Genomic DNA, 24,818 nt, shown 5'->3' on the forward strand with positions numbered 1-24,818 from the left:
TTGATGAACAATACAAAATGAAATTAAATATGCAATTCTTTTTACAATAGCATAAATAAATAAAATGTTTAGGAATACATTTTAAACTTTTTTTAAAGGTTTTATCTATTTATTTGCCAGAGAGAGAGAGCACAAGCAGGGGGAGTGACAGGCAGAGGGAGAAGGAGGCTCCCTGCTGAGCAAGGAGCCAATGTGAGACTTGATTCCAGGACCCTGGGATCATGACCTGAGCCAAAGGCAAATATTCAACCAGACTGAGCCACCCAGGTGTCCCTTAGGAATACATTTTAAAAGAAAAGTACAATACTTATGTACTGACAAGTATAAAATACGGCTAAAAGAAATTTTTAAATTTTTATTTTATTTTTTAAATAAATTTTTTAATTTTTTTATTTATTTGACAGAGACAGCGAGAGAGGGAACACAAGCAGGGGGAGTGGAGAGGGAGAAGCAGGCTTCCCACGGAGCAGGGAGCCCGATGCGGGCCTCGATCCCAGGACCCTGGGACTATGACCTGAGCCGAAGGCAAACGCTTAATGACTGAGCCACCCAGGCACCCAGGAATTTAAAAATTTTAAAGATTGGAATATTTAATATCATCGTGATGGTAATCATCCCCATGTGACCTTTAGATTCTATACAATCTCAATCCAAATCTCCGATGGCATTTTTCCAGAAATGACAAGTTGATCCCATTATTCATAGGGAAAGTCATTTGGAAATCTAACAAACTGAGTCTTCAAAAAAGAAAAATGGCTGGACATGAGATTGTATATTGATTCTTGGACTGAAGGTAATGTTTTGACTGAATGGTCAAGAACCTGGAAGGAATATAACTGAAAATTGGTGACAAGGAGAGCTGAGGATGAGGTATGTGAATAGTCTTCTCTGAACGTGCAAAAAAAAAAAAAAAGTGAAGATCTGTGTGTTACATTGATTGTTTACCAATGAGTGACTTCAGAGAGAGGAGAATTTTAATAATCAAGAGAACAGGGTAACCCTTTCTGTGGTTACTATTCAGCCTCTTTGCCAACTATACCAGTCATTGCATAACGGGTTCGCGAACAGAGTGGATTTGGGGGACCGACAGTGTTATATGTATATTCAGCAACATGGATTTCCACTCACCAAGCCTGACCTGATTAGAGCCATTGCTTCGTGTCCAAATGCCAGTGGCAGAGACTAGCACTGACACTCACAAACCCATGGATACACACACACACACACACACACACACACACACACAGATTTATTTCAGGAAATTGGCTATGAGATTGTTGGGGCTGAAAAGTCTAAACTGTATAGGGCAAGCTAGACTCTTAAAAATCTCAGAAGGAAGCTGTCTTGAGGAAGAATTTCTTCTTTCTCAGGGAAACCTCAGTCTTGCTTTTAAGGCCTTCCAACTGATTGGATAAGGCCCATGTTATCAAGCATGATCTTCTTAGAATCAGGATTTTTTTTTAAGATTTTATTTATTTGAGAGAGAGAAAGCATGAGAGGGGGGAGGGTCAGAGGGAGAAGCAGACCCCCCCACTGATCGGGGAGCCCGATGTGGGACTCGATCTTGGGACTCCAGGATCATGACCTGAGCCAAAGACAGACGCTTAATTGACTGAGCCACCCAGGCCCAAAATCAGCTTATTTTAGATGTTAACCACATTTACAAAATATCTTCAGAACAACGCCTAGATTATTGTTTGACTGAATACCTAGGCACTATAGCCTAGACATGTTGACGTAAAGAACTCTCCATCAAAGTCCATCTCTGGTCAACTTGGCAACCGTACAAATTTCCTTAAGTCAGACTTAATATCCAAATAAAGGTAATTAAAGACATAATTCTACCTAACCTGATACAAGTATTGTACCTGCAACTCCAAACATGCTTATTCTTTCACCAGAAAAGCGAAGATGCAAAATCCTTGGGTGATGTTCACTGTGGTTCTTGATATTTGATATATTCGTAACAAAATGAGGAAGAGAGACTCATAATAATTATAGTTCTTATTTCTGCAAATAATCATAGGTCATTGCTACTATTTATAACTATCTTCTTTCAACATCCAATCCATATTCCTTTTGCCCTCAGAAAGCACCTCAGGTGGTCATGATTATTTCTTTGGTGGGGTGATCCAAAACTTCATTCCTGAATGGTCTGGGCTCTAAGTAGCTCTGCTTCAATTTGTTTGTTGAAGTTTTCCATTGAATTTAATAATTTCCATTGAAGTTAATAACAGGATATATTGTCTATATATGTATCATATATGCATATATGTAATATGTATACATTATGTATGTACTATAATGTATACAGATTGTATACATTATTGTCTAGAGTAAGGAAGACAATATAGTGGTGGTAGAGGGGTAGACAGGAGGCTGATGGAATTTAAGACAGTTTAAAAATTATCCCACACAAATACAACCAACTGATTTTTGGCAATGCTTAAAACCATTCAACTGAACAATATATTGTTTCACAAAATGGTGTTGAAAACTTATACATGCAAAACCAAACACATGTGCATGCACACACACACGCACTGGACCTCTACATAAACTTCGACCCTTATACAAAAACTAACTCAAAATTGATGCAGTGCTGGTGAAGTGCCGGTGATACTAGTGAAATGAGGTTGCTTATGTTTTGATTATTTCAAGGGTTGTTTAAGTATATTTTTCTCTCCACCTTATATATGTTTGAAATTTTACATGACTTAAAAGAGTCACACTTGTGACCTTTCGACCTTAACAAACATAAATTCTTTGTCTATTTGACCATTTACCATGCTTCCTTTATAATTCACGATTCCCTGAAATCCTGATTGTAATATTTCCTTTCACAAATACTTTTGATTTTATAAATTCTTCCACTTATGATCTATCTTTAAATTTCTCCACATCAGTACTTTATGTATAAATAACAAATTGGGGATCATTATAAAAGTCAGGAGAGCACCTATAAACTGTAAAGGTCAAGAGATTACATGCAAATCCATGGCCCAATAAAGACATTTATTAAAATCTCTAAAGAATACCTAACTAGTTAAAAAACATTTGATTATTTATTAGAGACAGCTTAAAAAAAAAAGAACAAATCACAAGAGAGACAAAATGCTTGAAAGAATGGTAGAATAAGACATCCCTAAAAGAAATGTTATTGCCAGAGATACTTTTGGTTGTTTCCCAAAACGTTTGGCAAATATAAATATAATGGGTTAGTTCAATTAAATGGTGATTTGGGAGAGGACACATTCCCACAAGACAGAAAGAAATATTTTTTAAAGAGCACTATTTAATGCTTTGAAAGAAAAATATTGGTTAGAAAGGTATTTGCAACTCCTAATATTCAAGTAGTTTAAAATTTAATTTCAATAGAACGGCATTTAACATTCTAGAACCACATTTTCAAGAGAACATTTTAAAAACTCTGTATCAGAGAAAGAAATATTTCATTTGAGTCCATAAAGGTAAGAGTAAACTTTTTCATCAAAGTCTTATTTGCACTTTAGGTTGGTTTTCTGAGCTATTGTACCTTCAGTATCAAATATCAGAAAGTCTAAATATTTATAGAATATTAAGGGAATAATCTAATGAAGTTAAGTTAAAACTCTATTTCAGGCCACATCTATACTTTTTTTTGTTTGTTTTTCTGTGAAGAAATCAGTGAGACAAATGATGAAAAGCACTTAAAATGTCCTACTTTGAAAGGTAGCATTATTCATAATGTAACAAACTGATTCAAATAATTGGGGCAGTTTTGGAAAAAAATTCTGATATAGAGAAACTTAGTAAGGTGGAGCTGGATATTTTAAAATTGTTTGTACCCTGCCATCAATGAAATAAATTATTATTTCTAAGGAAACACTGTCTTGAAATCTGAAACATTTAGGGCATTAAAAAATTATTGACGGGCGGCTGGGTCGCTCAGTCAGTCAAGCATCTGCCTTAGGCTCAGGTCATGATCCTGGAGTCCTGGGATGCAGCCGAGCATCTGGCTCCCCACTGAGTGGGGAGTCTGCTTCTCCCTCTCCCTCTGAACCCCACCCCGTTCCCACTCTTTCTTTCTCAAATAAATAAAATCTCTAAAAAATTATTGATATTAGATTTTTCTGATTAAAGAAATAATACAGACCAGAACTACAAATATAACTGCCTGTCTTTGTCCTCATCCAAGGGGATTTAAAGCTGTGAGGTCATTAGCCAGATAAAACAAATTTTCCTGTGTCCCTGAGTTAAAAAGTCTGATTGCAACAAAGTTGCATCTATTAAATGGACAAAAGAAACAAGTGTCTGTTTACCTTTCAGCTTGAAGGACTTTTGAGAAAGACTGAATGTAGTGTTAATTTCAGAGTAGTAACATGACCTCCTTTGCTCTCCTCTACACATAATGAAAGAACACATACATGCAATCAAATTATGCTTGTAATACAATCTCCTCTCCAATGCTCGGCATGGATTTAGTGGATTTAAAACACTGGAAACCATATTTTACTAATCACTAAGGTAAATATTTAGTTATGAAAATACTTAGAAGAAACCTCAGGTTGTGACTTTTCCAACCCCTGCTTCCTCCCACCCTCCATACCTCCCTTCCTTCTGTTCTCCCTTCTTTCTCCCTTCCAGATGAATTTCATCTGGTTCCTGATTCATTTATTCCCTAAGTGTCATTTGAGAAAATAAAATGTGCACAGCTTTATGGAAGATGTGGGTAATACCATCTTTGTATTGCAGAGCATTATAATTTCATTGGAAAATTTTGGAAATTAGACACAAAATCATTTAAATGTATAAAATCATTCATATATATGTATATTAAATATATAATCATGTAAGTAAAAGTTGTCAAACAGAATCTGAAATATATAGTGGAATTAGAATAGGGTTTACAGTCTGAGACTGTTGGATCTCTGCACTGATTCTTTATAACTCAGTTGTCTCCAATTTTATGGGTCATTAAAAAGTTGAAGATCTATTTATGAACCCTGCACAATATCTGATCAATATATAATATCTCCCAATATTAGAGTAAATCCACTTGTGAGTGGCATTATTGGAATAAACTGAAAAATTAACAAATCCGAGAGAAAATGCTACATATTGTTATATTAAGGAAAGATTTTATGATATTACAATATTTAAGGAGGGAAATAGAAGTTGTGTAGACACTGATGATTCTAATTCCTACATTTCAAAAGTCTTTATTAATGTGCAACTCATTTGATATTTATAATGTATGTGGAATTTTAAAAACATATTCATCATTACTTCTTATTCAGAACTTGCATCAAACCCCATTTGAGCAAATGAGTGACTTAGTGAGTTGTAGATTATTCATTTCCGATTTATTTTCCAATTATTTGTTAATTCTGCTTCGTTCTCTCTTTCCAAAGTGCTCACCTATTAGAACACTAGAGAAGACTAAAAACAGGACTATGTGTGAGGTGAAAGAGAGAGATGAATATAAACATAGCATGAGAATAGCATATCCTACACCAACCGCTGGTGGAGTGTATAGTGTATGGCACTTAATAATGGGAGTTGTTACCCATTTATGAATCAAATGCATGCTGAGTGGTTTATGTACATTAAATACCAACGAACGATGTAGTGTACAAATATGGTATTCTATGGTCTCCTGGTTCTACCTGTTGTAGTAAAAGTAACTTGGACTTTGAGTTGCACAAGCCTGAATTCAAACCTCAATAATGCCATTTATTTATTGTGATCTTGGTTGATTCATATAATATTTTAAAGTTGAAGTTACCTTACAAGTAAAATGGTGACAGAATTTCAGCACCATTGTGAGGATTGAATAAGACAGTGCCTGTGAACACACCTACCACAGCATGGAATCCCTGCTCTAGGAGTTACATGCTTAAATGCAATCCTCAGATACTGGAATATGTGCACAGCCTTTACTGGGTACCATAGGAATGATGCCATCATACCAGAACTTTCCATTCTTTGAGTACTAGGTGAATCAAACATGGAATTCAACAAAATGCCATTGGTATCACAGAAAAATTTGTAGGATGTACTTGAGGAGTTCATTAGAAAGAAAGAGTATGTGTAGGGAGACAATAGAACTCAAGAAGGAATTGGATTAAGGAACTAGGATTTTTGTGTAATTTATAGAATACTTTGGTAAAATAGGATGGAAATAGGCAAAATGAACATATGATCAGAGTAGGAAGGGCGGCCTTCAGCTTGGACCCTTTTAAAAAGAAAACCCTTTTGGATTTTTCTCCCTTTGACTTAAGTCTTGACTGAAAACAAGGCTATTCACCTCAGGAATTAACACTCAAATTCAATATTTGTAATTCGATAAATATCTCTTTCTTCATTGATAGCCAGTTTTGAATGACTTCTTTCAGTTGAAATAAACTGGCTATAATAACTATTACAAGACAAAAAAAAATCACAGAGCTCACCCAGGAAAATCACTTTCTTCAGCTTATTTCTTAAAATATAATGACATGATGTCACAAAAAATATTTGAGACACCTTAAATCCAAATCATAATAAATACAAATATTTTTTAAAAATAAGAGATTTTATTTATTTATTTGACAGAGAATGAGAGAGAGCAAGTGAGCACAAGCCGGGGGAGCTACAGAGGCAGAGGGAGAAACAGACTCCCCACTGAGCAGAAAGCCCAAAGCTGGGTTTGATCCCAGGACTCTGGGATCATGACCTGAGCCAAAGGCAGATGCTTAACAGACCAAGCCACCCAGGTGACCCAATACAAATATTTTAAAAGAAATAACATAAGAGAGAAGAATTGATGGAAAAGGCCATTTTAAACAAAATTGTCAAATGGCTTGTTATAATTAATATTTTTATTATTTTTATCAACATGATTCCAATTAGACTTTGATATTCTTATCATTGAAGCTGATAACAAAACACAGCATTAGTCATCTCATTATCAGTAAAAGGAAAATATACCATTTTTCAGCAGACCTAATTCCTGACAGGAATGTTTTCTGATGGATAATATTCAGTGAAAGAATGAACATTTTTTTTAAAATCATGCTTAACATCAAAAACAGATGTTTCCCTAGGACTCATTGCTAGTGACTTTGTCATTTTAAAACCACAATTCACTTATTTTATAGTTGAGCAAACTGCAGCTCGGGCAGATAAAGTGACTTCACATGTTGAGTTTTTTATTTTCACAGATGCTACCCAGAGACCAAGCAGGAGACAACTTATCTTCCGTCGTGGAATTTGTCCTCCTGGGATTTTCTGACCTTCCAAACTTCCAGGGACTTCTATTTGGAATTTTCTTTCTCATCTACTTATTCATCTTAACAGGAAATGGTCTTCTCATAATAATTACAAGGGTGGACTCTGTTCTCCAGACACCCATGTATTTTTTTCTTGCAAATTTTTCTTCACTGGAAATTGGTTATGTGTCTGTCACCCTCCCTAGGATTCTGGTGAGCCTTTCTACTCAAGATAGAAACATTTCCTGGTTGGGCTGTGCCACTCAAATGTGTTTCTCCCATATGCTCGGAGCCGCTGAATGTTTCCTCCTGGTGGTGATGGCCTATGACCGCTACGTGGCCATATGCAACCCTTTGCACTACCCTCTAGTCATGAACCACAAGAAGTGCATCCAGTTGGCTGTTGGTGCCTGGCTCAGTGGAGTCCCAGTCCAGATAGGACAAACATGTCAGATTTTCTCTCTACATTTCTGTAATTCTAACCAAATTAACCATTTCTTCTGTGACATACCCCCCATCCTCAAGCTAGCCTGTGGGGACACTTTTATGCACGAGATAGCAGTCTACATAGTAGCTATGTTGTTTGTTGCAGTTCCTTTTATGTTGATACTTACCTCTTACAGCAAAATCATTTCCACCATCTTGACGTTGCCAACAGGCAGGGGATGGGCCAAAGCTTTCTCCACCTGTTCTTCCCACCTGCTGGTTGTTCTTTTATTCTTTGGATCAGCTACCATCACTTACTTAAGGCCCAAGTCCAATCAAACTGCAGGAATTGACAAACTGCTCTCTCTTTTCTACACCATAGTGACTCCGATGTTTAACCCCATGATATACAGTCTTAAGAACAAGGATGTGATTGCAGCACTGAAAAGGCTATTACTTAAAAAGATAGTGTGATGAGTTTAATTGTAAATGCTTTACCTGTTTGCCACACATTTATCAGAGAAAAATTTCAAATTTCTACATTCCTCTTTAAGAAGTTGAAAATAGAGCTACCATACGACCCAGCAATTGCACTAACTGGGTATTTACCCCAAAGATACAAATGTTGGGATCCGAAGGGGTACGTGCACCCCAATGTTTATAACAGCAATGTCCACAATAGCCAAACCATGGAAAAAACCAAGACGTCCATCAATAGATGAATGGATAAAGATGTGGTATATATATACAATGGAATATTATGTAGCCATCAGAAGGAATGAAATCTTGCCATTTGCAACAACATGGATGGAACTGGAGGGTATTATGCTGAGTGAAATAAGTCAATCAGAGAAGGATTAGGAAGAATTAGGAATTCTTAATCTCAGGAAACAAACTGAGGGTTGCTGGAGTGGTTGGGGGTGGGAGGGATGGGGTGGCTGGGTGATAGACATTGGGGAGGGTATATGCTATGGTGAGAGCTGTGAATTGTGTGAGACTGTTGAATCACAGATCTGTACTTCTGAAACAAATAATGCAACATATTTTAAGAAAAAAGAAAAAGAAGAAGATAGCAGGAGAGGAAGAATGAAGGGGAGTAAGTCAGAGGGGGAGACGAACCAGGAGAGATGATGGACTCTGAAAAACAAACTGAGGTTTCTGGAGGGGAGGAGGGTGGGGGGATGGGTTAGCCTGGTGATGGGTATTGAGGAGGGCACATTCTGCATGGAGCACTGGGTGTTATGAACAAACAATGAATCATGGAACAATACACCAAAACAAATTATGTAATATATGGTGATTAACATAACAATAAAAAAATTAAAAAAAAAAGAAGAAGAAGATAGCAGGAAGGGAAAAATGAAAGGGGGGGAAATCGGAGGGGGAGACGAACCATGAGAGACGATGGACTCTGAGAAACAAACTGAGGGTTCTAGAGGGGAGGGGGGTAGGGGATGGGTTAGCCTGGTGATGGGTATTAAAGAGGGCACGTACTGAATGGAGCACTGGGTGTTATATGCAAACAATGAATCATGGAACACTACATCAAAATGTATGGTGTAATGTAATGTATGATGATTAACATAAAATAATAAAAAAAGAAATTAACTGCTTCCAGCTTATGATGTACTTCTAAATACTTCTAAATACCAACCTACAATTTATTGTATTTGGATACATACCAGGCAAATTAATCTGTCTTCAGTGCTCCAAGCCTAAAGAATAATCCCACCCCATGAATAAAATAGTAATGCATACCACACATTTCATATGAAATTAGAATATAAATAAAATTCATATAAAATAGAACTTAGTCTGTTAAGATTTTTGACTTGATTATACTAAAAATATATGATTGTTTACCTAAATAATTTCCTAAATCTTCACGCTGGTATTTGTTAACATTCTTTGATTCTATAGCCAGAGACTGGAAATAGCATTTAAATAACAAATGTTTTGTTGAATGACTGATTAAATAAATTAATGGGTAAATGAATATTGCTGTGATATGCCTCAGACTCCTGGCAAAATTGAGAGATTTCAGAGCACCAATAAATATTGAAAGCACATTTATTTAACCTACTATGCAGCCATATGGAATTACTCCAATCATAATACTGAAATAGTCTTATATTTACTTAGTTTTCTTCCTAATAACTTACTTCTATGTTTACCTTAAAATGTTGGCCCCAAAGTAATTTGCTTTGAATTATTTCACCTCTTCTTTAATGGCACTCCAAGCAGCTACTCCTATACCAATTCATATTTTGAAAATAAACTATCCATGAGTTTGAAAGTGAAGGAATGTGTTAGAAGTTATTTGCAGAATTACATGAAGTCCGCACAGTTGATTTGTGTTAGTGTGCTTAAACTTTCATGCCTTTAACCCTTTCTAAAGTGTCTGAAATTATTAAACCTTTGAACAGGTTTTATCAAGGAAAGAGAGCACCTGTCAACAGAACCACTAATTCCTAACTTCCCAGTTCCAGATTCTCAAGTCAGTCACTGGCATGAAGAGATTACTTAGTGCTATCTGTCCCTGAGAACTTCTGTTAGCAGTTCTATGACAATTATGCTGTTTTGTAGTTTTAGCTATAAATGTACATATGCCTATAAGACAATATTAGCTCCTGTTCTTTAGATGGTTATATTTTACTTCATCAAGCCATTTACATCCTCTACCATCTAACATAATGTACCACATTTACTTATTTCTGTATTTTATCCATGGAAGTATATATGTTTATACCCCTTCTCATTAAATGTTTTATACAAGAATTTTATGTATGTCCATGATAAAGACCATGATGGTGATGATGATGATGGTGGTGATGAGAGTGATGATAAAGATGATGATTATGGTAAAGACAGTAGTGGTGGTGTTTTTTGTTTCTGAGATTTAGTAAAGCAGGAATCACGATGTCAGAAACAGTGATATCCCAGGAGTTCAGATAAATTAATTTAAAACCTCTTTACCATTACCTTGAGCAATTCGTTCAGCTACTTTTTTTTATTATTACATTCTGTTAAAGAACAGATACTCAACTAAGTAAACCTTAGAGATCTGGTGCCTTTTTTCAGCAACTCATGAATCGGGGAGCATCCAATCCAACAGGTAGAAAAGAGCTCTGAAGAGCTATACAAGATAAGGGATTTTATAGGCAGAAAGAAGCAGGAACAAGGAAGTTATGGGGCAAAAAATTGAATTTGTTATTGCAAAGTTACTTTCCTCTTAGGGCATGGCAGGGATGTACCAGGCAGGTTACCTATGCTAACCAGGTAATTCTTGATTGAGTGGTTTTAGATTCCATTTTTTGGAAGAGCCAAAACCGGAGCTAAGTTTTGGTTTGGTGATGTGGGGCTTAGTATAAGTGATTCCATTTAGAGCCTGTTGTCTTGCCTTTAACAATTCACAATTAATAAAATGTCAAAACACACTATTTTCTATGAACTCCCAGGATTATTATAAGGGTCAATATCCACCTGGCATAGAGAGCATTTGGAAAAGTTTAAAGCACCAAAAATGGAAGTGTTGGCTGTATTTCAGTATAATTCTTAGTGGAATCTCTAGCTGTGTTATATTTTATACTCAAATTCATAGAGATAATCAATAGAGTGCTAGTTTTGATGAAAGGGAACATTGCACAGCATGAACTATCTAGGGAAGAAAAACCTTCTTCTTTACACGTTGAGATTATTTTCCTTTTGCATTATATTATGTTTAGTTTTTCAAAAATGTGCTACTCAACTCTTTGCTCATATAAACAAGGATTATAGAACAGAGCTAAATATTCTTTAGTAGTCAAATAAAATTTAATGGACATTTATATCATTACGAATTCAGTGCCAATTAACAACTGTAGAATTATGACTTCCTTTATACTTTAAAAAATTCCTTGAGACCTTTGTTTTTCTCTTTCTATATCTCTATCCCTCATTTTCCCAGTCTGCTAATTCACAATGAAGCAGCCTCTAGAAATCACTCCCTGGATTCATTTAATTATATATATTATTATCAGCTACTGTAATTGGGGCTGATTAAAAAGAAACTATGAGGGATGCCTGGGTGGCTCAGTCAATGTCTTCTTTCGGCTCAGGTCATGGTCTCAGGGTCCTGGGATTAAGGCCTACGTTGGGCTCCCTGCTCAGTAGGGAGTCTGCTTCTCCCTCTTTCTCTCTGCCCCCTCCCCCCCATTCCTGTGCTCTCTCTCTCTTTCTCTCCCTCAAATAAATAAATAAAATTAAAATTAAAAAGAAACCATGACATAGTTTATAAAAATGGTCATCTGACCTTACATATAATTCTTTGACTAGCCCATGTTTGCTAGTGAGGGCAGCACACATTTTTTGAAGTAGAGACCAAGAACTCATTCTCACGTATCTTTCCTTTTTTTCTGATTTTTATATTATACCAGTCTTCTAGATAGTACCATTTACTGCCTTCTGGCCACCCAATACATGGGAAATGCAATACATGACTTGGTGTACCATTCGCTGAAGATTTATATTTTCTGTCATGTCAAAATAGCTGGGTCAATATATACATCAACAACAATATATATTTAATAAGAAAGGAAACATGCTCATTCCTGTCTAAATTCATTTTGGATGGGTGTTGTTATATGTGAAAGATTGCCTCTTCCCAAGTGATTGTATACATTGTTTCCTCAACAAAGTAACACCTTGGGCATAATGTTCCTCTGAAGAAAATGCTTGTAAAAAAAAAAAAAAAAAGCACAATTACCTCTAAGAATGTAGTAGTGATTATATTTTACAAAAGCTATTTTAAAAAAGCTTATTTTATCAAAGAATTTCATGACATGAAAAATATGTCTTTAGAGGATATATAAAAGATTTTAACACTTTGCTCACCATAGCACAGACCTGTACCTCTGAAACAAACAAACAAAAAGGGGGAGACGAACCGTGAGAGAGGATGGACTCTGAGAAACAAACTGAGGGTTCTAGAGGGGAGGGGGTGGGGGGAATGGGTTAGCCTGGTGATGGGTATTAAAGAGGGCACGTTCCACATGGAGCACTGGGTGTTATATGCAAACAATGAATCATGGAACCCTACATCAAAAACTAATGATGTAATGTTTGGTGATTAACATAACATAATAATAAAAAAAAAGATTTTAACACTCTAAGTCACAAAGTAGTATGTGGCCTATTTTCTTTGGTGACCTCTAGAAGCTAAGCATGACCTTTGGCTGATAGCCAGCAAAGCAAGAGGTCTTCAGTCCTGCAACCTCAGGGAACAGAACTCTCAATAATCTAATTGAGCAAGGAAATAGAATCTCCACCAGAGCTTCCAGAAGGAAGTGCAACCCTGCCCACATCTCGACTTTTGCTCATTGAGATCCGTGTTGGACCTATTACCTACAGTTCTGTAAAATAATAAACATGTGCTATTATTAGTCAATGTACTTGTGGTAATTTATGAAAATAGCAATAGGAAACGAATCCACAGATTCACAGAAACTGATGTGGGAGATGTTGTAGACTGGATCAGAACATACTGATCTAAATCTTCTATCTTACAATCAATTTAACTATAGAATTTGAGGATTTGAAATACTCCACTTCCTAGCCCCCCTTCCAGCTAAGTATGAGCAGACAACTCAATGCTGGTTGATGAGATGAATTTAGGTATCAGCAAGTGCTCTTTTGCTTCCATTTTCTTTTATTCCTGGAAGGTTGCAGAGGTCATATCTAAGAATAGAAAATCAGGAAGATGACAAAAATGTAGCCTTCTCATGTCATTTTAAAAGCCCTGGACTATTTATTCCTCATAAATTTTGTTGTGTGAAACAAATGAATATGTTTCATGGTATATGCGTGCATGAAATTCTAAAGGAGAAAATATCTCCAATAATAATGTTTCACAATGTGTGGCAAGGGATAGTATCTCTTTAGTATATTTTCAGCTGGTGTGGAAGTCCTTTTGTGGTAGGAAATGTTTTCCAGGAATGCAGGTTTTGGTACTTAAAAATAATGTGGTATGATTGAACACTTCAGGTGTTTAAAGGATGATTTCCTTCACTTTGCATGTTCACTTTGCACCTTCATCTGATGTATGAACTTCTGAGGTGATAGACAGTTGTGAATACAAACACATTTTATTTGTTTTTAATATTTTAAAAAGATTTTATATATTTAATGAGAGAGAGAGAGACAGTGAGAGAGAAAGCACAAGCAGTGGGGGAGAGGGAGAAGCAGGCTCCCCACTGAGCAGGAGACATGGGGCTCGATCCCAGGACCTTGGGTTCATGACCTGAGCCGAAGGCAGATGCTTAACTGACTGAGCCACCCAGGTGCCCACAAATGCATTTTATTACTGATTTGCTGGAATTTAATATACTCAAAGTAACAATGGGGGAGTAACAAGAAAGGTCTAAGAATCATCCATTGATATTTCAAAGAAAAGAGTTTTATATTTCTCTAGGTGCAGCTCTTATAATTAATTTATATGCCAGGCATCCGATAATTTGCAAGGAGTTTCTTCACAAATCTCTTATATTTAAAAAAAGTCACTTTGTCATCAGCTTTGCTGCTGCTCCTGTATGATTTTGGCATTGAAAAGCATTGTTAAATCTGTGACTTTGAAGATATTCTTTATAACTTGGCTTACAAAGAATATGACTCTTCACCATTATTTGAAATAGTATCCCAAAGTAGGGAAAACTATTTCAAGAGCTTATGATTCACAGTACCTCTATCAGTATTGACTCATGGTTATGTTTCAATCTATCTTTCCTTTGAACATTCATATGACCATAATGATAAGTTCCTATAACTAATATTTCATCGTTAAGATAAAGTCTGCTAAACACTTACAAATGATCTCACAAGGAAGTATGATTTACCCTCTTGTCTGAACAGGCTTCAGTCTGTTCTCTTTGAAATATAAGGCCATGTTAACAGTAGTGTGCAAATATTTGAGTAATATTCGTTACATAAAAACCACATGTATTCTGTTCTATCCTTCACTACTGTCAGTCCCCTTCTACAGGCTTTATTGATTGAGTACATAAAAATGTCCATGACAAACAAAAGTCACTTCTAGGGACCAAGAAAGCCCTTTTGCCAGTATCTGAGATTATTTTTAAATATGCAGGCTGACCTTGGAAGAGAGTTTCTTAAACGGAGTTGCCAAGACAATTGTTGGTTTAATGAGGATAAAATATATTCTTTAGACTGGACCAGGGAAATGACATACGTAACATCTTAACGATGACTTTGTTAGTTGGTAGCATTTTAAAATTTATTTTTAATTTATATACAATAAATTTTAAATTTACATACAAAGTAAAATTCACTCCTTTCAGTTTAAGTTCCACAAGATTTGATAAATTCATGGAGACGTATAATCGTAAACACGATTAAGGAACAGTTCCAGTACTCCCCAGATTTCTCACCTGTTGTCTTTTTGCAGTTGACAATTACCACCGACTTTATCACTAGGCAACCTTCCTCTGTCCATATAGTTTTCCCTTTTACACCAATGTTTATAGCAGCTTTATCAACAATAGCCAAACTATGGAGAGAGCCCAGATGTCTATCAACTGATGCATGGATTATATATATATAATATATACACACACATATATATATATGGACAACAAAAATAAAACAATTCATGATAATGCCTAATGATAGCAAGGATTCAAAGCAACCAGAGCACTCATGCATTTCTGATAAGAATGCAAAATGAACATCCACTCTGGAAAATGAGTTGGCAGTTTATTGTAAAGTTAACTATACACTTACCATATACATTCTGAAGTATAAAGTCCAACTCCTGACTATTTATCATAGAGAAATTAAAATTTGTGTTTACACACACAAAAAAAACTGTTTTATTTTTGTTGTCCTTATTGTGGGATTTTTATCACTCAAATAGGCATTCAGTGATATCTCATTTTCCTTGTTTTCTTTCCTTCCCTAATCAAAACTGATGTGAGCATCTTTTCACAGCCTTACTTGCAGTCTCTATATCTTCTTTGATGAGATGTCCAAGTTGTTTGCCAATTTTTAAATTAATTTGTTTCCTTATTATTGAGTTTTGAGAGTTTATGTATATTCTAAACACAAGTACTTTGTTAACTAGGTGTTGTGCAAACCTATACCCTAGACTATGCTTTGTCTTTCTATCTTTTCATGGTATCTTTTACTTAGCAAACATATTTAATTTAATGTAATTAAATTTCTTTTTTTCTTCCTTCATGATTCATGCTTTTGGGCTTGTATTTCTGTACTTTCTGCCTAACCCAAGGTCATACAATTTCTCCTATGTTTATTCTGAAGTAGTCACAGTTTTGGTTTTATGTTTACATCTATGATCCATTTTATTGATATTTACAAAGAAACCAAGCGTTTTATTTCATTAGTTTTCTCTGCTTTTTTTCTGTTTTCAATGTCATTGATTTCTGCTCTAATCTTAATTATTTCCTTTGGTCTGTTTGCTTTGAATTTATTTTTCTTTTGTTTATCTAATTTCTTAATGTGGAAGCTTAGATTATTGGGATTTCTTTTTTTTTCTTTTCAAATGTAAGATTTATTTATTTTGCTGTAACAGATACATTTTTATTTCTCTTGCTTCTTTATTTTTTATTTTATTTATTTAGTTTTTTAGATTTTTATTTTTATTTATTTGACACAGAGAGACACAGTGAGAGGGGGAACACAAGCAGGGGGTGTGGGAGAGGGAGAAGCAGGCTTCCCGCTGAGCAGGGAGCCCGATGCGGGGCTCGATCCCAGGGCCCTGGGACCATGACCTGAGCCGAAGGCAGTTGCTTAATGACTGAGCCACCCAGGTGCTCCTCTCCTGCTTCTTTAAAAGAATATTATGGTAGGATTTATATGGCAGCTCTCTGGCATCATCAGGGAATGGGATTGCAGGAATAAGAAAGGGCAGATGTCCCCATCCCCTACCAATATTTTAAATTGGGAAAACTCTAGAATCACATGCATTTATAAGAAATAATACAAAGAGCTCCCTTTTATAATTTTCCCAGTTTCTCCCAATAGTAACATTTTGCAAAATTGTAACTTCATGTCACAACCAGGATACTGACATTAATACAATCACTGGTCTTATTCCAAGTTCCCCAGTTTTTTTGTTTTGTTTTGTTTTTAAAGATTTTTTTATTTTTATTTATTTGACAGAGAGAGAGAGAGAGCGAGAGAGGGAACACAAACAGGGGGAGTGGGAGAGGAAGAAGCAGGCTTCCCGGTGAGCAGGGAGCCCAATGTGGGGTTCGATCCCAGGACCCTGGGACCATGGCCTGAGCCAAAGGCAGACACTTAGCGACTCAGCCACCCAGGCGCCCCGCAAGTTCCCCAGTTTTACCTGTACTCAATTGTGTCTGTGTGCACACACGCATGCACACATACACATGTGTTCCAAGTTTCCCTCATATCATTTCCTTCATTCTGAAGAACTGCCTTAGCATATCTTCTAGAGCAGGTACACTGGCAACAGATAATAGTACTATTCTTTCATCTAAAAACAGTGGGGATGTTTGCAGCATGGAAATCATCAAGTGTTACAAATCAGGGTTTCTTTTCACTTCTCTTTCTTCCTTCCTATGTATGTCTCTATATCCATCATCTATCTATCTATCATCTATCTATCTATCTATCTATCTATCATCTATCTATCATCTATCATCTATCTATTTTTCTATCTATATCTATGTATCATCATTTATCCTATCAGTTCTGCTCTGATGGATACCCCTGACTAATATATCTCCAAAAGTCTCCATCTCCAAATACCATCACATTGGTGAGGGCCTCAACATATACACCTTTAGGGGGACAGGAGTTTCATCATAGCACCCACACGGTTAAAATAACCCAAGTAAAATAAAACAAGGTCCTCAAGGATTTAAACCCATTGTACAAGACTTATTTAGAGAAGGGGTGATCATCCCCACTACTTCTCCAGCTTAAAGCCCAACTGGGCCTGTTCTTGAACTTGGAAATAATGGATGTCATGATAGTACCACAACTTTAATCCCATGATCCCACTCATTAAGGCCCTCACATGAAATATTATTGAAATTACTGACTTCATCAATCAACAACTGTTAAATATTTTGTCGCCATAGATTTGGCCAATATATTCTGTTCAGTGCCTGTTTCAACAGTCTCTCAGAGGTAGTTTGCCTTCATCTCTCAAGGGATATAATTCGCCTTTACTTAGCCATCCATGGAGTATCTCAATAGTTCTGCCATCCCACACAATTTTTTCAGGCAAGACTTTAACTGCATTCAGCTTTCTCTGCAAACATAGGTATGATATTGTGTATAAAGGATCCTCCTCCAAAGAAATTCATTTGACAGACTCGTTTTGGACATACAAACTTTTACAAGGGAGCTCTTAAAAAGGGGGTGGACCATTATCCCTCACAGTAAAAGACCCCACCCCTGAAGATTATTTGGTAAACCAGAGATTGCTCCATCCCTACCACTATAAAGAAACAGCTGTTGATCATCTTAGCACCCACAATATTAAAACAAAACTAACGTCTTATAGACTTATGGTGATTCTGGAAGAAAGAAATCTTTGATTTTACTTAAGCCAGTTTATGCTTTGACTCACAAAGTTGCCCATGGTTAATAGGGCTTTTCAAAAAGAGTTTCTAGAATCTGCCCCTGTTACAACTGGCTGTCCTGTTAGTGCCTCCCAGAGGGTCCTTCATTCTAAGTGGCCAGAAGTTTCCCAAGGACTTCTGGTACAAGAAATCGCCCTCCTCAGCTCCATGCTACCCACCGTTAAAGTGGTAATTATGAGTGCATACGGGGCTCTCCTGAAAATAGGGGCTCTCACGGGCCCTAATCCCATGACCCTCTATTAGCTGACCACTGTGTCTCGTGTCATGGAAACAGTACCCCCACAAGATGAGGGCTAAACTTGGGGCCACAGGTATGTCCCACTTTCAGTAGTGTGTGGTCTCCCCTGGCCGCAGTCCCTTGCCCGAGACCAAGGTGCTGAGTGAGCTACTTCTCTCCTGGACCCTTTGGGTAATCATGGAGCAGGTGGAGTCAAGTGAATGTACAGGAAAGGGAGTTTTTTCACTTAATACGGACAACATCCCTACCATTGTACATGATAGAACTCTCTAGAGGAGTTGCTTTTTGCCCCTTATCAGGACATCCCTGATCACAGATGAGAACCCAGGATGGGCACAATTGCTCAGACTTCAAGCAGTCATCTTGATACTCTGACCAATAATCGGTTCCATCTTTACCTTTTTATAGACTCTTTATAGACTATAGACCATTGCCAATAGTTCAACTGTCTGGTTAGCATAATGGCAGCAAAAATAATTCCTTATATAAAGTGGTCACAGTCTCTGGCAAACAGCCAGCAAGGAAATGAGGCCCTTATTCTTACAGTGGCAAAGAAATTAACTTCGCCAACAACTTGAATGATCATGAACATAAATCCTTCCCCAAGCAAGCATTCAGATGATGCCCCAGCTCCAGCCAAGGCTTTGATCACAGCTTGCTGGAGGACCCAGCTAAACCCTGTTCACACTCCTGCCCTACAAAGACTATGAGCTGATAAATAGGTACTGATTTAACCTTCTAACTTTTTGGTAATTTGTTATGCAGCAATAGATAATTAATATATATGTCCTTTATCAGCTTGAGAAAGGCTCCTTTTTCTAATTCATTAAGATAATTTACTTGGAATGTATATCGAATGTGTCACATTGTTGAATTTCCTTTCTGCGTTTATTGAGATAATCTTATGGCTTTTCTCCTTTAATTTGTTCATATGGTTAAATAAATTGATTTTTAAATGCTCATCAACACTGAATTTCTGAAATAAATCCTTCTTGGTTATGTTAAATTACCTGCCTTAAGTAACATTGGATTTGATTTACTAATATTTTGTTAAGGACTTTTTGTATCTATTTCCATAAGTCGGACTATAATGTTCTCATTTTCAAAAAATTCTCAGGTTTTGGTTTTAAGGTTCTTTTGGTTTCATACAAAGAACATAACAGTATGCTATATTTGTCTAGTCTCTGAACAATTTTGCATAATTTGAAACTGTTTCTTGTTAAAATATTTCACCAGATAAGCCATTTGGGCTGGTACCATTTTTGCAAGAAAGTTTTGAGTGTCATTTTTTTTCTGAATGCAGAATAATAGTTTGACTTTTTAAACCTCATCTTTCTAAGGTTGTAATTCTAATGTCTTTTGAAATCCTTTATTTCTGATGAGAAATCACTCATTTTTGTGGTTGTTTCATTTGATGGTTGTTTGGGCTACTTTGTCTATTTTATAGTTATTTTTGTTGCTGTTTTGCTTCATTTTCTTTTAACTATTCTATGCCTAGATGTAATTCACTTTGCATTCATTATATGTTCACTGAGATTCTAGATCTGAGTGTTGGTGTAATTTCTCTGTGTTCTTATAGAATTATCATTATTATTACTATTATTATTTATTATTTTCTTAAGGATCATATTTTCTTGCCTCTACCATATGTCTCATGATTTTTTAAATTTATTTTACACTGAATATTTTGCATAAAAAAGTAGAGACTTAAGTAGACAATATTTGGCCTTAGAATTAAAAACAATTTCTCTGTGTAGCTGCTAGGATAAGGGGCTGAGTCAATTAAACCTATAGTTGAGCTTCGTCTGGAATTTGCTGCAGCTTTAATTAGATTCATTTCTCCATTGGCTCTAAATATTTCTATTATTTATACATAGTGAAGTGATAAGGATTTTTCTTTTTTTAGTGATCAGTTTGGTAAAAATAGAATTTCTTGTCCGTTCTTTGGTGCTTTTGTGTAGATTTGAAATAGCTTTAGTCATTATTTTATGTTTTCAGTAAGATAGCTGGTCTACGCATCTTAGGCTGTCATAGTCCCAAAAGAAGAGTCTCCTTTCTTACAAGATACTTATTCATTCATGTAAATTAAACTAGCTTTTCCCCTTGTTTTGGCAGTTTCTGTAGGACTGATTTACGGTCAAATTACCATTAATCTTTGCTAATTTGATACCTGTTTTAGAACATGAGTTCAATCTTAATTCAATTGTATTTTAGTTGGTCTGCCATAAAATTAATTCAACTTATTGGGGTATTGATACCAAGGATGGGAAAGTATAGAATCAGGATTTACTATTTAATGATACTTTATTGGGGCTGAAAGTCAGAATATCATGTAGAGAGAGAAGAGATACATCTTACCGAGGTAACATCAGTGTTTCTTAAAAGAAAATAAAGAAATCTGAAAAACACTCCTACAGGGTGAGAAATCAAATACTGTCCAGTTGAATGAAATAACAATTACACCAAAGGTCTCTAAGAACACTGGAAGATTAGGGGTGCCTTCAGGACTTAGATTTACTCCTTGGGTGATCACATAGTTGTCTCTGGTGCCATCCAGTGTGTAGAAGATGTAACAACTCTCTATAGATTCTGGGGCAAAAGGAAAACCCTGTGTTTATTCTTTCCCAAGCAGGCCCAGGGTGAAAGAGCACTTGCTGGGAAAGTCTGATTTCTTAAGAACTGGCTCAGGGTGGGCATTCTAGGTATTTGGGTGACAGAGCATATATTTTTCTGATGACTTTCTATACCACGTTGGTTTCAGGTTCCAAGCAAAAGATCCTAATATAAGCCCTCTGATTCATCAATTTTCATTCATTCACATTTCCTAATATTCAACTCACAATTCATTAAGTTAAATTGTTCAATAAGTTGCTCATTATAGAAATATTTTTCAATTAATTTAGTTCTTTTCTATAGATTCCAATTCCTCGGTGAATTATTCCACTCTTTAGTCATTTTTCCAATTAATTTTTTTAAACCTACTTTTACAATTATTTTAAAGTCCTTACTTGCCAGCTCCAAAAAGTGGTTCAATCTTCATTTGCTTTTAGCCCTTTCCCCCTTCTTTATTGCTCATAAGTCTTGCCCACCCTCTGTGTAGTAATATGTTTGCTTATTTCATGCCATATAGTGACTACAAAGAAAAATGTTCCAGATGATTTCACCTACCAAAGACAGTTCAATCATTCCTCCGATGAAGTTAAGGCTGATAATCTCAATTCAATCTGAAATTGATCTGAGTTGAATCTTCCTTACAGTTTTGGCAAGATGGAGTGTACCTCCAGTTCACCCCTATTTCTAAGGAATGACATTCCAGGCTTTCACTTAAGAACTTGGACTCTCTTTGTCTCTTCAGCAAGAAGAGAATGAAAGAATTTCCTGCGTTTCAGAGGTTTCTGGTTTGCATTTACTCCCACCCCGACCAACTTTAGAATTTTGGAAAAACGCCATGAAAGGAAGATCACTATGTGTTTGAGGCCACACAAATGTCCAGTTTTGCACTATTCCCGTGTGTGCAATTACCAAAAGTTCGGCAAGTTTTTCTGAGTCCAGCGGAAGCCCTGTTCCAGGGACCATACCTCCTATTCTCAGATTAGATTCTCAGGGAAATGTGGTTTCTGATTGTGAGGTCAAATGAGAAATCCCTCTAAGGTTTTACACTTTTTTTTTAATTCTCAGAACCCAAACCCATAGCAGGTCTTTGTATCCTAAACATTAAGAAATTGGGAGAAATTCCATTTTGTTTTTCGAAAAGTTTTAGTGCTCTTTGTCATTATATGCTGAAGTTTTGAATTTAGAAAAATGTCTTGAATAGAAAATCTACTATTTGTTTGAGTTTCCTCACATCTTCAGTTTTGATATTCCAGCACTATGTAACTGTCAAAAGTTCTAGAAAAGCCTATATTCTCAGTTTCTTGCCCATACTCATACTTGATAAATTCCTACAGGGACATCTGTAAATTTTCAGCTCACCTCTAAATAGGTATAACTTTTCTTGAAGGTTCTCTAGTCCATAATGATGTTTATATATATGATGCAAAAGGTGGATTTCCTCATATATCACCAAAGTAAACAGTTGATAAGACAAAGATGAGTTTACTACTTGCCTTAATAAGGGAGAACACCACCTCACAGAGCTTTCACAGTTTCAATGGAGAAGGGGGAAGCAAGGAAAGAATGGTTTAAGGTAGATCTTTCAAAGCAAGGTTTTGATAGGATTGGCTAGACATCAAGAGATAATGGTTCAAAATCTTGCCATTTGCAACGACGTGGTTGGAACTGGAGGGTATTATGCTGAGCGAAATAAGTCAATCAGAGAAAGACATGTATCATATGATCTCACTGATATGAGGAATCTCAGGAAACAAACTGAGTGTTGCTGGAGTGGTGGGGGGTGGGAGGGTTGGGGTGGCTGGGTGATAAACACTGGGGAGGGTATGTGCTATGGTGAGCGCTGTGAATTGTGCAAGACTGTCGAATCACAGACCTGTACCTCTGAAACAAATAATATGATATATGTTAAAAAAAAAAAAGAAGATAGTAGGAAGGGAAGAATGAAGGGGGGGGAATCGGAGGGGGAGAGGAACCATGAGAGACTATGGACCCTGAGAAACAAACTGAGGGTTCTAGAGGGGAGGAGGGTGGGGGAATGGGTTAGCCTGGTGATGGGTATTAAAGAGGGCACGTATTGAATGGAGCACTGGGTGTTATACACAAACAATGAATCATGGAACATTACATCAAAAACTAGTGATGTAATGTATGGTGATTAACATAACATAATAAAATAAAATTAAAAAAGAGAGAGACAATGGTTCAGATTGGTGGAAACAAAGAAAGGGTTTTGTGGCAAGAAATCCAAAAATTTGAGGAGTAAACTGTTGATGTTTTCCATTAAAGAGTTTATGGGTTGTGGAAATTTTTGTAATGAGCAATCAAAATATTTGCCTGGGCAAAAACTCTTGGATAACTTTAGTCATTCTATTAAAAACAGAGGAATAGCTAAGTCATCTTAATGTAGATGTTAAGGTATGGTTTATGGGGCACCTGGGTGGCTCAGATGGTTAGCGTCAGCCTTCAGCTCAGGTCACGATCCCAAGGTCCTGGGCTGGAGCCCCATGTCAGGTTCCCAGCTTGGCGGGGAGTCAGCTTCTCCCTCTGCCTCTCTCCCCTGCTCATGCTCTCTCTCTGTCTGTCTGTCTCTCTCTCAAAGGAATAAATAAAATCTTTTAAAAAAAAGGTATGGTTTTAGTTCTTCATTTCCAGGTTAAGTATGATGATAGACAATGTCTATTCTATATGTTACTTTTAATTTACCTTTTTTTCCCCCAAGAATTTATCAGTGGGAACAAAAAACTACCATGAGTGATCACATCCTACCTCAAATGGAAGGCTGTTTTTTTTTTAATTTTTAATGGAAATAACAGATTATTGAGTTATGTAAATACTATATCTCTTTCTTCTCTCAATAATTCCTACATGGGTGATATCTGATCAGTTGCTTATGAAGTCCTGTGAAATTTCCTGATATCAGATAACATAAAATCAGAAGTAGCAAAGTAATATCACCTGCAGTGCCTTCTTTGTAAACTAAAATCTAAAACTAAGAGCCAATATCATCCTTGCTATATACCAGCCGATCTGCTGTTACAAAGTTAAGTTTCATCTGTATCTATTTGCCTAACAACTGTGTTTCTCTAGAACCCTTGAATAATGAGTACAGTTAGCTTATCATTATAAGAAAGGTTCCCTTCATCCCACCTTGCCTTCTGGCTCTCCTGAATACTATGGCAGTGACATTTAGAATCATCATAAAGAATGGTGCAAAATCCCAGGAATTATGCAGAGATTCCAAACGTTTTGCTACAGAGGAATGCTACTGCTACATTTTACAACAACCTTAAAGGTTTGGACATGTGCCTATGGGTTCAAATAGATCACTCAGTTGATGTTGGGTTATCACTCTCGTCTTTGAAGAGTAGGATAGGGAAAGGGAATGGGTATTTTTTTAACTTTTAATGGATGAAATTCTAAATAATTGCATTTCAAAATGTAAATTTGTATAGAAAATTAGTTTCATTAAAATTACTTATTAAATTTTAAAACATTTTTAAATTTTTTTCATTACCATCATTATTACTGTACCTTTTTAATTTATTTTTTATTTTTTACAGCAAATCTTTCTAAAGATTTTATTTATTTATTTGACAGAGAGAGAGAGAGAGTGCTAGCAGGGGGATCAGCAGGCAGAGGGAGAGGGAGAAGCAGGGCTTCTGTGGGGGTCGATCCCAAGACCCT

General features: G+C 36.3%; 1 protein-coding gene across 1 annotated transcript; it reads left to right on the forward strand.

The window, feature by feature from the left end:
* Nucleotides 1-4,978: 4,978 nt before the first annotated feature.
* Nucleotides 4,979-8,132, forward strand: LOC114215408 (olfactory receptor 10AG1-like). Its single transcript, XM_028111394.2, has 2 exons — nucleotides 4,979-5,007; nucleotides 7,211-8,132. The coding sequence occupies exons 1-2, from the start codon at nucleotides 4,979-4,981 to the stop codon at nucleotides 8,130-8,132; spliced, it is 951 nt and encodes a 316-aa protein (XP_027967195.2).
* The last annotated feature ends 16,686 nt before the right edge of the window (nucleotides 8,133-24,818 follow it).

Source organism: Eumetopias jubatus, unplaced genomic scaffold (genome assembly GCF_037043125.1).
Source record: "Eumetopias jubatus isolate StellerSeaLion01/CBP00866 unplaced genomic scaffold, mEumJub1_p1.0 scaffold_13, whole genome shotgun sequence".
Lineage (NCBI taxonomy): Eukaryota > Metazoa > Chordata > Mammalia > Carnivora > Otariidae > Eumetopias > Eumetopias jubatus.

What these genes read in the sequence shown, in the direction of transcription:
- LOC114215408 (XM_028111394.2), top strand. Translation starts at nt 4,979, where the DNA reads ATGAACCCTGCACAATATCTGATCAATAT. An exon ending in GCACAATATCTGATCAATAT is followed by an intron (nt 5,008 to 7,210) that starts ATAATATCTCCC and finishes CCAAGCAGGAGA; the next exon opens with CAACTTATCTTCCGTCGTGG.